Below are 13,822 nucleotides of genomic sequence, written 5' to 3'. Positions count from 1 at the left end.
TCGTCGTGAGCTATTAATTAAGAAAAAAAACTTGTCACTATTATCCGATTCGGTCAATGGGCCTCCCCTAGGTCGACAAAGCCTCCGATGAGTACTTGGTGGCTGTGTGTCAACATCGCCACGAGGGAGACAAAGGCGGCTGAGCGTGGTGCTGGCCACCCATCCCCTCGTGTGCCGTGCTGGCTGAAAATGGGTGATCGTTATTTCGTGAGTAAGTGTGTCTACTGCATGCCAGTGTGTGCATCTGTCTCTGGCGATGCGAGTGTCTGCATACGTTTGTCACCTACATTTTTGTGTTCGTCTATTTCTGAGTATCTGTGAGAATGTGTATGTATGTCTACTACATATGAGTTTTTATGCATTTCAGAGTATCTTTGTGAGTGTATGTGTACGTCTACTACGTATTTGTGTATCTGTATCTCGAAGTATCTGTGCGAGTGCATATGTGTGTCTACTACATATTAGTGTGTCTGTATCTCTGAATATCTGTATGTGCATATGCGTCTACTGCATATGAGTGTGTCTATATCTCAGTATCTTTGTGAGTGTATATGTCTACTGCATATGAGTGTATCTCTATCTCGGAGTATCTGTGCGAGTCTCCGTTCACCCGTGCCTCTTCGTGCACGGTTACTCCACCGAGCGTCCAGCGGCACATTCCATCCTCCCCCATGCCCCCCCCCTCCTCTTCCCCCTACGCGCCGGCCCTGCCGCCCCCCCCCCCCATGCCTTCCCCCTCCCCCCCCCGCCGAGCCCCCCCTAACGTGCCGTGCGAGGACAAACAACGACTGCCACCGCCCGCTCGCCACTCGCGTTCCCAGGCAGGGGGGCGGGAGCGCCCGCGATGTTATCGGCGTGGAGGGGTTGGCGGGGGGGGGGGAACCAGAAAATGTTGCCGCAATCGCTCGCCGCCGCATCCCCGCAAACCGGTCCGGTTGGAACACCGGTGCGGGAGAGAACCGTTAAATGCATCGCAGGGCGGTTTGGGTTTTTTCTTCCCCCTCCCCCATCTGCCCCCCCCACCCTCCCCGGCCCCAACGGTATCGAATGTATAGGAGGGCAGTACAGCAAGTCGCTCGCCTGACCCTAAGCACCCCCCCCCCCTCCCCCACCGCGTGCCGGTTTTGAGCGTTTGGAATTTCGTCCGGCAACGTTGCATGGGCCGACCGCACGCACGGCGAAGCTCGGCAAGCAACACGAGCCTGGGTAATTCTCGGAGAGTTGAGCAACACCGCGAGCCTCACACACCCCCCCCCCGCCCCCGTCGCATATGAGTGATGGGTTTCGTCCCAGGCCAAGCCAAGCCACTCATTAATTAATGGAAGAGGCCAAAACGTCCCCTACGCAGGACAGTCCGGATAACGACTCGGCTCACTTCGGGTCCTCCCCATTGCAGATGTGGCTCATCACCCCCCGCTGCGGAACGCTGGCAATGGTTCAAGCGTAGCCACGCGCTGACCACACGGCCTGACCCGGAGTGCCACGCCATGGCCCTCTCTCTCACCTCCTTGGCGCTCGGTCGGTCTCGCTCTCCCGCCTGCCCGCCCACGGGCGCCTTGATCACCAGCGTCATGTGACCCTCCGTGTCGCGAGATTGCGGGGAGTAGCCGGAGCTCTCTGAGATGGGAACATGGAACGGGGGACGGGGGTACAAGCGGCACAAGATTGGGGCCGAACGTCAGCTAGGAGGAACCGTGAATCGCACATCATCGTCATCATTATGGGGTCAAATGATAGCCCGTGGTGCTTGCGTGACTCAGGGATCACACCAACGCGGAGCCGGCACCGCTGCGAACCCGAACTCGAATCCAGGATTCAGTCGCGTGACCACGGATTAAACCGGGTTCTCAAGTGTTGCTGGTAGATGGTTTCAACGACGTCACCATAGGCTCACATGGAGACTCGCAGACTCACGTAGAACGAGTTGCGGGGAGACCGGAATTGTTTCGAGGAGATGGTTTTCAACGCAGCCACCGATGACCACGCACCCGGAACGTTCGTGAGACCGTCTCATTACAAACCATGACGCCCACGAGCCTGAACCGCGTCCAATGTCGCTGGATCTCAGAAGCTGACCCCCCGCAGCAACTGCGCGAATACTGGACGCGCTCTCACAAAACGAACGGCCCTCTGGACATGCTCGAACGCTGGAGGTTGGCGGCTACAGGAGCGCAGGGGCAATCCGCGAGCGCCCATGCGGGGGGTGGCGCCTTAAGCAGGGTAGGGGGCACAGCGAGTGCGTCGGCCAGTCATCTCAGTCAGCCCATGCCACCTGGGTCTGTCCCGTGACCTCCCGGCCCGGCAGAAGCGCTGTGGTGACGTTAACGCCACTAAGTGGCGAATGTCCACCGGTGTTGTTGGTTTGCGTGTATTAAGGCCGAGTGAGGAGCGAGGACTGGCGGTGCAGTGGTTAGCACGCTTTGCTATGATGTGGATCGGAAACGTGGATATTTACAAGAAAGCATTGAATAAAGAAAGGGCGCAGGCTTGAAGTTGTATTGAGGCACAGGAAGAGTGGCACGCGGGTTGCAGACTGCATGCAAGTGAGAGACACTTCATGCGACAGCCTCAAAGTGCACCTGGCCTGGCACAAGCGCCACGGTGACCTCACTGGTCACCGAGTGGCGAACGGCAGGTATCGGTATTATCGTTCCGACCATCCGCGCACTTAACGTACTGCCCGCGGCGCGCGTGTGACGAGTCGAGCACGCGGCTTTGTTCCCCGTGTCGGGCGCATCGCTGCACGCCAGTGGATCGCATCGCACCTGACTACCGCCTGCGTTTATAGGGGACGGTGAGGAATGAGAGGGAAGATAAGGGGTGGTCCGCGTGTGCGTGCCCGTCTATGCGTGTGTGTGTGTGTCTGTGCTCATGGGTGTGTGTGCGCATCTGTGCTTGTGGGTGCGTGTCTGTGCTTATGGGTGTGTGTGTGTACATGTGTCTTTATATGTCTGCGTGCTTAGTGGGGAGGGGTAGTGTAGTGGGGTTAGCGTGCTGCACCACGGACCCGGCGAACCGGGTTCGATTCCCGCTCACGGCCAACATAAGTGACGATTATTTGAACCGGTTCTGGGCCTCCCCTAGGTCTACTCGGCCTCAAATGAGTACCTGGCGCGGTGTATAAACATCGCTACACGGTGGAGGGGGGGTGTGAGGACGGAGGATCTTTGTCAAAATTCATCACTGCGAGCGTCACGCGGACACAGAGGACAAACCACCCGAGGCCAATTAGCGGCAGCTGAATTAAAACTCCAAAAGGTTGAAAGAAAAAAAGAGGCCGAAGAGAAAAGAAAGGAGAGGGGGGCGGGGGGGAGAGCTTTGAAGGCACCTGTGCACGCATGCCGATCCCAAGTTCAGGTTTCTTTTTAAATCGCCCGACCCCGACCGACACGCAGACTCGGCGGTAATTTGGAGGCCGGTTCACGCGTCGGGGCACGCTTGGCTTGCAGCGAGAGAACCCGGCGACTCTCCACCCCCCCCCCCCCCCCGCGCGCTTCTGTACAGCCCATCATCATCACCGTTTGTCCGCCACGGTGGATAAAACTCGTACCGCTTTGTGGGGGCACGTCAACGGAGGTTTTTTTTTTTCTCCCTTCCTCCCGTTAATGGACTCCGGGCTCTATCACAGTAGGAATGTGGAACTTCCTTCCCACCACTGCCTCTAGGTTTGCCGACGGGCGCGGGCGGGCGGGCGGGCGGGCGGGCGGGCGACAGCGCACAGTTTAGTGCGTAGCAACCAGGTAGGACAACCGTGACCCATAGCCTCGCCTGGACGCAACAATAGGCGAGACATTTCATTCGTCAGTCCGTGAAGTCGCCACGCTCGCTGGTGGCACGCTCGTCGTGCACGGCCCGGGGGCGCGAGCGCTCGCTCCGACCCACACGGAACCAGCGTGCCGTGGTGTTGGAATCAGAGTCTCGTCCGAGAATCGGGAGAAGCTCTCGATTAGCACGGTTGGCTACGTGCGGTGCAAAAGAAGTTCAACGTACGTACAACTTTGATGGAGGGTAAGGTGGGGGGGGGGGGATGGCTGCATCCTTCCTTTCAAATTTGTTTTGAGTGACAGTTGAGAGCAGCTCTCGAAAACTATCCATAAGGAGAGGGGGGGGGGGTGGAAGAGGGGCAGGGGTGGGGGGGCAGTCCGCGGGGGGGGGGGGGGGGGCAGCGCTGATACGTTTCAGGCTTCCGAAACAGGGCTCCGAAAATGATTTTGAAAACAAGCATTCAATGGATTTTCGGTGGGGTCTAAATATCAATGAATACCGACTGTGGATCCGCCCCAAGACAGTTGTCGGGAGAGGGGAGAGAGAAAGTGTCCGCCATCCCCCCGTGTCGCCCCCCACACTCCACCTCCCCCTGGAGCCTGGGATCCCGTGACAGCGGCAAAGTGGAATGAGCAAGTTCTATATACATTTGTTCGTACGATCGTGGATGCGGACGGGGTACAACAACAACAACAAACAACAAGTTACACAACCCGCAGAAGACACGGGGGGAAGGGGGGGCGGGGGGGGTGACAAAGGCACGCTTGAGTGAAGCCCACAGATGTCACTTCTCGTCGACCGGTGCGTGGTTTCCCCATGGCGAGCGAGCGAGTGAGCGTGTGAGAGTGGGCGTGAGACCGGGACACTGAACCCATAACACCTGGGGTTTGTCCTGTGACCTCCTCTCCTCCCCGCTTCCAGCGAACCTACCCACGTCGCCTCAAAGTGCACCTAGTCTGACACAATTACCGTGATGTAACCTCCACTCAGAGGCGAATGGTTGTTGTTGTTGTTGTTTGCGGTTGTGAGTGAGCGTGCTTATTGATCTGTGTGCGTGTCTGTGAAAGCGTGTTCGTGTGCGTGCCTGTGAAAGTGTGTCTGTGTGCGTGTCTGTGAAAGTGTGTCTGTATGTATGGGTATGAGTGTGTATGGGTATGAGTGTGTATGGGTATGAGTGTGTATGGGTATGAGTGTGTGCGAGTGTGACTGCGTCTTTGTATCTGTACGAGTGTGTGTGTAACGGTCTGTGTGTACGTGTATATGGTTGTATCTGTGTGTGCGTGTCCTTGCACGCGTCTATCTGTACGTCTGTATGTCTGCTTATTTCTCTGAGTTTGACCGTGTGTGTTCGTGTTTTTCCCTCTGTGCGCATACCTTTATGTACGGTATGCTCCAGCGTGTGCGAGACTTGATATTCGTATGCGGGCGTCTAACGGCATACGCAGTAACGCAGAACCCCCATGTGGGTGTGGGCTACGTGTCCGTGTAAGACTTGTATATTTAGGTAACTTTGTGTAAGACTTTGCGTCAAATTCCACTCGTTTTGAGATTCCATCTTCACCGCGAGCTATGCTTCTGTCTTTCTCTTTAAAGGCGACCCTTTGCGAATTACAAATCATCAAACTCCGTTCTGCTTCGTCCACCCACTGCCCTCGCCGCGACATTCTATCGCTTCTCCGTTGGAGTCTCTGGTAATCTTTCCTTGTTCGGCTCCTATCGTTTAAACACGAGCTCTGAGCATTTGGTGAATCGTGTGTGGATTGTACATCGGCACTTCGCCAGTATTGATTCAAGCGAGCCTGACAGCTGCTGCTGATGATGAGACGCTGCGTGTCGAAACCGGCCCAGAGTTTTGCTTTTGCTTAACCGATGCGGCTGGAAATTTCGCACATCCAGGAAAGCCGTGCAGCTGTAGGGGAAGTATACAAAAAAATTACTTAAGCGGATGCTTATTTATTTCGTGTTTAAAAAAAGTGCGCGTTTAATGTTCTGTGTTCACATCTGCCTCTTTCTCACAAATATCTCCCCTTCCTTCGGGAGCACTTCCTTTGTGCTGCATCGCAACGAGAGGGCCATGGATTCAGGAGGCTCTTCATCTAGCAGTGGATAGATCATGGCTGATGATAACGATGATGAAGACGATGCGAACTCTTGATCCCGGCAGCCCAAGCGATGCCAACGGCAAACATCTCAAACTGGTCCTGGGCTTCACCTAGGTCAACTCAGCCCAAAGCTGTGAGCCGATATAGTGTGATGCGGTCATACTCGGCGCCGCGGAGACAAAGGCGGTCGGCCACGCCCCCGACAACCTGGGTTCAACACCCGTTCAGCGGCAAACATCTGAACCTGTCCTGGGTCTCCCCTTGGTCGAATCGGCCTTTAAAATTAAATTAACACGTGTGTCTGTGTGTGTAAGAGTATCAGCGGCGTATTTAAAACCAATAAAAGAAGAAACCTCACGCCACCGTTGAAGGTGCCGCGCCGGGAGATGGAACCGCCGACAGCAACCATGGCCACCAAGGCCCCCTTGCGCCGAACTACTCGGGCCCACATTTGCGAACGCAAAATGTGGCCGTAAAAAAAAGTTGCGCGTTTTGTTCTTTCAACAACAAAACAAGTATATAGCAGGAGCAGTGATAGTTTTTCAAAAAAAAAGTTAATAAATAACAGTGGCTGAGCCGACGGATGATCTGGCAGCGGCAACAGGAGGGACCGGTTTGCCGTGGCCATGAGGGTGTGGGGCAGACGGCGGGGCTGAAACCCAACGCGTTCTGGGAAATGGTCGCGTTACATTCGCTCAAAACCAAACAATTCGCAGGCTCCCAGACGCCTCGCCCCCGTCCCACCACCCCAAGTAAAACAAGAATGTACACGACACTTCCCACCAGCATCAGCAGCACCTTCACCGTTTAACTGCGCACATGGTGGGTGGGGGGTGCTCAGATAGGGCCCAGGTGTTTTCCCCACTTCCACCCCCGCCACCTCCCACCACCCACCACACCACCACCACCCAACCACACCACCACCACACCACCACCACCCAACCACACCACCACCACACCACCACCACACCACCGTGTTAGCTCCGCTACTCTGCCTTCGTTGTTTTGTGTTCGCAGGTGGCGGCCGCGAGACCGTTCGTGGTTGTCGCACCAATCCAGAGGTCCGCCGGTAGCCGTATCGAAACTATCTCCCGGCGCGGCATTTGTAAACAACGGGGACACGTTTCTGAAATCTCCAGTATCACCCACGCGGTGGCACGGTGGTTGGCGTGGAGCGGTGGCACGGTGGTTGGCAAACCGCGACTATGAACTTAACGACCCGAGCTCGATTTGCCGGCCTAGTCTAACGTCAACGATGAGCGATGTCTGAACCGGTCCTGGTATCCCCGCCGCCTCTTTCGCCAAACTCCCACTGACCGTTGTGGTGAAGTTTGGTCAAACAACGCAGGCGACCGACACGGCATAGGGAGGCCTTACGCCAGTAGTGAATTGACAAAGGACTGATGATTACTAATATAAAATCAGATTTTTCCTGATTATGGTTAATACTAAACTCCAGCTCTAACATCACTCCAACCCCAAACGAGCACCAATTTGGAGACTTCCGTAAAACGATGGTTTCATCATCATCAACTTTTGGCATAAAAAAACCATCCGTACTTAGCGCTAACTCTATTCAACAAAATATAATCTGCCGATGATGTTGCTGCTGCTGCGTTGTTAGTGGTGCACAGGCACAATTAACACACATTCATCAATAACACCGTGGCCTTAAAATGAAATTGCAGTCTTTATAAAATAGACGACGTTTCGGGCAATGACCCTTTGTAGTATATATAGAGAGAGATGGAGTTAATAAGGGTGAATAATTAAGGGTATGAGTCCTGCACGAAACTCCACACGGACCGCTCACCAACAAAATAATAATAATAATAAATACCGTGACCTATGGCCTCAACGCGGCTGCATGCGGCTGCATTCGGCAACGTGGCCTCGATGGGAAAAATGAGAACACAAATAAAAGAGAGAGAGAGAGAGACACACACACGGACGGAGACATCGCAGCTGAAATGTCACCACCCCACCACCCCCTCCGCACATCGCATTCCGCTCACGAGAATTCGTGTCGGCTCATGCGAACCCCAGCGATTCCTAATCCCATTTCACTTTCCTGTGAATGTGCGCGCGCGTGTCTGTGTGCGTTTGTGCGTGGTGCTGGCCACCCACCCCCTCGTGTGTCACCATGCCGGTCTTTATAGGTGCTGCTACTCGCTGACAGCACTTGCCCCAACAGTCTGCTAAGGCTATACGGGGGATCTTTGTCTTTGGCCATACCACACCTATATGCGCCGTGCCGGCCTAAATAGGTGCTCGTTGACAGCACTTGCCTCCTCAGCCGTGTATATGCTACACGGGGGGTCTTTGTGTGTCTTTGTGTCTGTATGTCTCTGTGTGTGAGCGAACTTTTGCTCGTTGACAGCACTTGAACCTATTGGCGGTACCCCGGCTCTCGCACAATGTCCGTGATGCAGTCATTTTTAGTCTGTTGATGGTCGGCGACGCGGCAATCGACTCATCTCGACGAGCTGTACACGATGCACTATGGAGTGGCACTGATGTCGGATTGATTGGTGCCCCAGTCGCGGAGTTAATTACACCCCTGGAAAAAAAATAGTGTCTCTGAAATAAAACGTTTAATTGCCTCGGGCATTTTGTATTATTTGGTACCCCGGGTTACCGCCATAAGGATCACTTGCCCCAAAGAGTCTGTTCAAGGCTATACGGGGGAACTTTGTATGTATGTGTGTGTGGGGAGCAGGAGCGCAGTGTTTAGCACACTGCGCCACAACCAGCCAACAACACCAGTGACAATGATCTGAATCGCTCCTGGGCCTCCCCTAGGTAGACTCAGCCTCAAATTAGTACCTGGTGCTATGTGTAAACATCACCACGAGGGAGACAAAGGCGGCCGGGCGTGATGCTGGCGACCCACCCCCTTGTATTGTCGTTCCGGCCTTCATAGGTGCTCGCTAACAGTACTTGCCCCAACAGTATGTTCCAGGCTATACGGGGGATCTTTGTCTTTGTGTGTGGGCATACCTGTGTGCACAGTTAAGCTGTATAGGTGTGCGAGATTTAATCCCGATGGCAATTACTGACCGACTTGTAATTTGTTGAGTTGGTGCTAAGTGTGTGTGCCTGAATGTGTGAGCGAGCTGCATGGGGGGGCGGGCGTGGGGCTGGCCACCCACCCATCCCCTCGTGCGCCGCAGTGCCGGCAGCCTTCATAGGGCACTGCTGCTGCTCGCTCACAGAAACGTGCCCCAACAGTCTGTTGAGGCTATACGGGGCTCTCATTGTCCTGATAGTGGCATTGTCTTTGTGCTTTTCGCCTTTTGGCGTCCTCTGGTCTAACACTGTTTGAGACGTCCTAGTTTTTTGTTATTTTCTTTGAACCTATCTACGTGACTTTACCGAAAGGCCCAAAGAATATCAACCGACGGAGTGAGCGGACTGATGGCCACGGGAGGTAATGGCAGAGGAGTCAGCCTGCAGTACGAATGGACTGGTGGCCACGGGAGGTAATGACATGAGAGTCAGCCTGCAGTGCGAATGGACTGGTGGCCACGGGAGGTAATGACATGAGAGTCAGCCTGCAGTGAGAATGGACTGGTGGCCACGGGAGGTAATGACATGGGAGTCAGCCTGCAGTACGAATGGACTGGTGGCCACGGGAGGTAATGACATGAGAGTCAGCCTGCAGTACGAATGGGCTGGTGGCCACGGGACGTAATGACAGGGGAGTCAGCCTGCAGTACGAATGGACTGGTGGCCACGGAAGGTAATGACAGGGGAGTCAGCCTGCAGTGCGAATGGACTGGTGGCCACGGGAGGTAATGACATGGGAGTCAGCCTGCAGTACGAATGGACTGGTGGCCACGGGACATAATGACAGGGGAGTCAGCCTGCAGTGAGAATGGACTGGTGGCCATGGGAGGTAATGACATGGGAGTCAGCCTGCAGTACGAATGGACTGGTGGCCATGGGAGGTAATGACATGAGAGTCAGCCTGCAGTGCGAATGGACTAGTGGCCACGGGAGGTAATGACAGGGGAGTCAGCCTGCAATACGAATGGACTGGTGGCCATGGGAGGTAATGACATGGGAGTCAGCCTGCAGTACGAATGAACTGGTGGCCACGGGAACGCTCGAGAATAGGAGCGTGGCCAGCTCTAGAACCAGCGAGAAGGTTCGGGAATAGGGGCGTGGCCTCACATCGTATATAAGGGATAGATGCAGTGGGGTGTCTCCGCCTGCTCAAGTGTGAGCACGTGGCTCCTTAATGAAATAAACCATCTCAAGACCAGTGCGCCGGAGTCGTCTTTACACCAATACCTGCCATTCGCCACTAAGTGACCGTGACGTCACCACGGCGCCTGTGCCAGGCCAGGTGGACTTTGAAGGCCACGTGAAGCGTCAAAGGCTCGCTGACAGGGGGTCTGGGGACAGAGCCAGCAGGTGACTGAGAAGACTGGCAGATGCACCAGCCGTGCTCCCTACTGCGCCAACTTTATGCATCTTAGCCGCCCAGCGCTCCGCTCGTTGTTGTGAGCGTCGCTCCCTCAGCCTTCCGTTGTTGCTGGAGGGCGACCGCCTCCAACTGCCCAGTAGCAGCGTCCTTCACGAGGCTCATTCGCACGCGCACACACACACCCGCCCGCACACAAACACAGACACATACACACACGCGCACACACCGGCCCACCCATGCGTTTCCCCTCTGCGGTTTCTGGCCATGGCTCCAGGTGCGGCTCGTGCCGAGCGAGCGAGAGAGCGGAAGGCGGAGTTCGTCTGCTCGTGTGTGTGCATGTCTGCGCGCGTGTCCGTGTGTGTGGGTGGGTACGTGTCTGCAAGTGCGTGTATGTCAGCGTGTGTGTATGTCTGTGCGTGTGTACAGTAAGTGTCCCGCCGTTGTATATGGGTACGTGCCTGCGTGTACGTGTGGACCTATGCGCACGTGGGAGTGTGTGTGTGTGTGGGTGCCTTTGTCTTTATGGGTGTGGATATGTGCGCTCGCTTACTGCACTTGCCCCAACAGTCCTCAAAGACCCGTGCGCCTTGGCGGGCGCGCGTTTGTCCGTGCGTTCTAAACTCATCTGTTCAGCCACGCGCGCGTTCCCTCGGGCGCTTAAATTGTGGCGACCTCTCAGACCGCACACCACGGATCACCACCACCACCATCACCACCACCACCACCATCATCACCACCATCATCACCACCACCGCTTTTCACTTCGTTCTTCCCTCCAACTTTAGATCCAACAATCAAGTCTCCAAGCGTCAAACTCCGCTCACAGCAACAGTCCGGCTGTGCTCGAGTCTGCGCGCCGAGCAATTGACGCGTTAATTTGTTATTAATCAGCCTGGTAACCCCCGATAACGGTCTCAACGACCTCACGAGTAACAAACCATTTTACCGAACCTCCACTTTTTAGTTGCTACGCAGGAACCGAGCGAAATCATAATTGTCATCATCGTCACCATCGTCACCATCGCCACCCCATCGCTCACTCCACCACCGCACGTCACGGTAACTTGCGACCCAAGCAGCTTCGCCACGCACGAGCTCTCCTCTCGATTATTTTTGCTCCCATTTCTATTCGCTTCATCGTTGACATCGGGGGGGGGGGGGGGGAATTTTCTGCAGCGAGGCGCCCTCCAGCACCCAACGCGGCCAACCGACTGAGATTGTCGCGTTGTGCGAAAGCTTCTTCACGAAGCGAACGCTTATGGTGGTTTTGGCTCACCCACGGGCGACTTGAGACTCCTCTCGACAGGATGTACCGCAGTGGGCTCCACAGAGGTCAACGTTAACGAACTAAACACGAAACTATTTTATGTTATCAGGTGTAAGGCTCACTGGGCTGGGTAGCTCTTATTCAGAAGCGACCTGCCTCTCACAAATGATAGCTCAACCAAGTGGCTGATCATCGCGTGGACATTTACAGCAGCCAAATGCTTTAAGGGCGCGTTTTTAAATGGAGGGAAAATCCGGAGGACCCGGGAGAAAAATCCACACAACCACGGGGAGAACAAGCAAACTCCAAATATACAGCAGGTGTCAGAGGGGTCGGGATCGAACCCACAGCCTCTTGTACACCTGGCGAGGTAGTCAACATCTCACCACAGCGGTGAGATGTCAACATCTCACCACAGCGGTGAGATGTTGACACCCTCACGCCAAAGTGAACAAAAGCAGAGACAAGGGCGATGCAGCACCGCATGCCGCTCAATCGGGACACGCGCAGGACACCTCATCGTGCCCCCGCTGCGAAAACTTCACGCGACCCTCTTGGAGAGGAGTCTTGAGACTCTGCGACACCTTTCCTGGGCGAATAAGGGCGACGACACTCGTGACAAATCGTGTTCCCGACAGCGGCCGAGGTGACAATGACCGCGTGCCGCGCCACGGAGCACGACTCGGGTTGTCCATCCTACGTCTGGGACACACGCTGCGCTACGACGCTCTCGCTAGTACTATTATCGTCGTCGTCGTCAATTTCCGCGAGTGGTGCTCACCTCTGGAGTGGTTCGCCGGCGCCTTGAAGCAGGGCGGCGCCCCGGTGCGCCCGCACGAAACCACGCACGAGCCTGCCGCGCCACCGCCACTGCCGCCCGCGGCACCGCCACCACCACCGCCACCGCCACCGCGCTCCGCGCGCAGCGCCGCGCCATGCAGCTCGCCGCTCCGCTCCAGCGCTGCCTCAGCCTGCGGCCCCGGGAGGGCGCTGGGACCACCGCGCGTCACAACTCCGCGTTACAACGTGGTGGTGGTGCCGTGGTGGTGGTGCCGTGGTGGTGCCGTGGTGGTGGTGCCTTGGTGGTGGTGCCGTGGTGGTGGTGGTAGTGGTGCCGTGGTGGTGGCGGTAGTGGTGCCGTGGTGGTAGTGCCGTGGTGGTGGTGCCCGTGGTGGTGCCGTGGTGGTGGTGCCTTGGTGGTGGTGCCGTGGTGGTGGTGGTAGTGGTGCCGTGGTGGTGGTGCCCGTGGTGGTGCCGTCGTGGTACCGTGATGGTGCCGTGGTGGTGCAGTGGTGGTGGTGGTAGTGGTGCCCTGGTGGTGCAGTGGTGGTGGTGGTTCAGTGTTGGTGGTGGCGCCCGTGCCCTGCTCACCTGGGTGAGCGTCTGACGGCCTCAAGCGTGTCCTTCAGCGAGCGGTTCTCCTCCGTGATGGCGTTCCTCTCGTTAACTGCGCACGGCCCGGGCAGAAACAACCAGGAGGCAAAAATCGCGCACACGCAGGGATCCCCCCCGAACGCTTCCTGGAATGCTTTAGTCGTCTCCAAAAAATGTATCAACACATTCGTCGACTACACTGTGCGGCCTTAACAGAAACAAATCTATAAAGAGGCCAACGTATATCAGGCAACGGGCCATGTCTGCGCTATGAGGAAGGGCCAATGGCCAAAACGTCACTGATAACTGATGCTTCCTTTTAAGGCCACGTGTACACAGGTGTTGTTGACGGAATGTGTCGAGTTTGCTTTTCTGAATCATCGGACACAAACCGTCGGAAGCTCGGACGCGAAGCAACAGACGACGACAACGACGACAACGATGAGCCGAGAGATTTGTAACGCAGCCATAATGCAAGGGATGCGGTTTGGCGCGGCTCGGAAGCGGGAGAGGGAATGGAAGCGGCTGGGCAAGAAAGGAGAGAAAATTAAAGATCGAAACGATCTCCCTGCGAACGATGGGCCACTAACACGCCTCACATCTCATCTCAACGCATTTTATAGGGCAACCCCCCCCCCAGCGGCAGCTGTCCCTACGTGGCACAATGTCACTCAGCACCCAGCCTGCACAGACATTCATTTGCCAGTAGGGGGGATGATTGCATCGTGGCTATGGTGGTGACGGTTGTGATGATGGTTATGGTGGTGGCCAATAATGCTTTTGGTGGTGGTTGCGATGATGGCTATGGTAGTGGTGATGATTATGGTTATGGTGGCAATGATGGTTTTGGTGGTGGTTGTGACGATGGCTATGGTGGTGGTG

The 13,822-nt window shown here is 55.8% G+C and overlaps 1 protein-coding gene across 3 annotated transcripts in view; it reads right to left on the bottom strand.

Annotated features, from left to right (window-relative positions):
* Nucleotides 1–13,822, bottom strand: part of LOC116945298 (uncharacterized) — a 42,641-nt gene that overhangs the window by 13,341 nt on the left and 15,478 nt on the right. For all 3 annotated transcript variants that reach the window (XM_076068925.1, XM_032959712.2, XM_076068924.1), the window contains 3 exons: nt 12,938–13,013; nt 12,348–12,556; nt 1,505–1,617 (listed from right to left, as the gene is read on the bottom strand). In XM_076068925.1, the coding sequence (XP_075925040.1) occupies nt 1,505–1,617; nt 12,348–12,556; nt 12,938–13,013 (398 nt within the window). The remainder of the gene's footprint in view (nt 1–1,504; nt 1,618–12,347; nt 12,557–12,937; nt 13,014–13,822) is intronic.

Source organism: Petromyzon marinus, chromosome 23 (assembly GCF_048934315.1).
Source record: "Petromyzon marinus isolate PM22_M1 ecotype Great Lakes invasive population chromosome 23, UKy_Petmar_22M1.pri1.0, whole genome shotgun sequence".
NCBI lineage: Eukaryota > Metazoa > Chordata > Hyperoartia > Petromyzontiformes > Petromyzontidae > Petromyzon > Petromyzon marinus.
The sequence above is the reverse complement of the archived record's forward strand: the minus strand, read 5'-3'. Positions and strand labels throughout refer to the sequence as shown.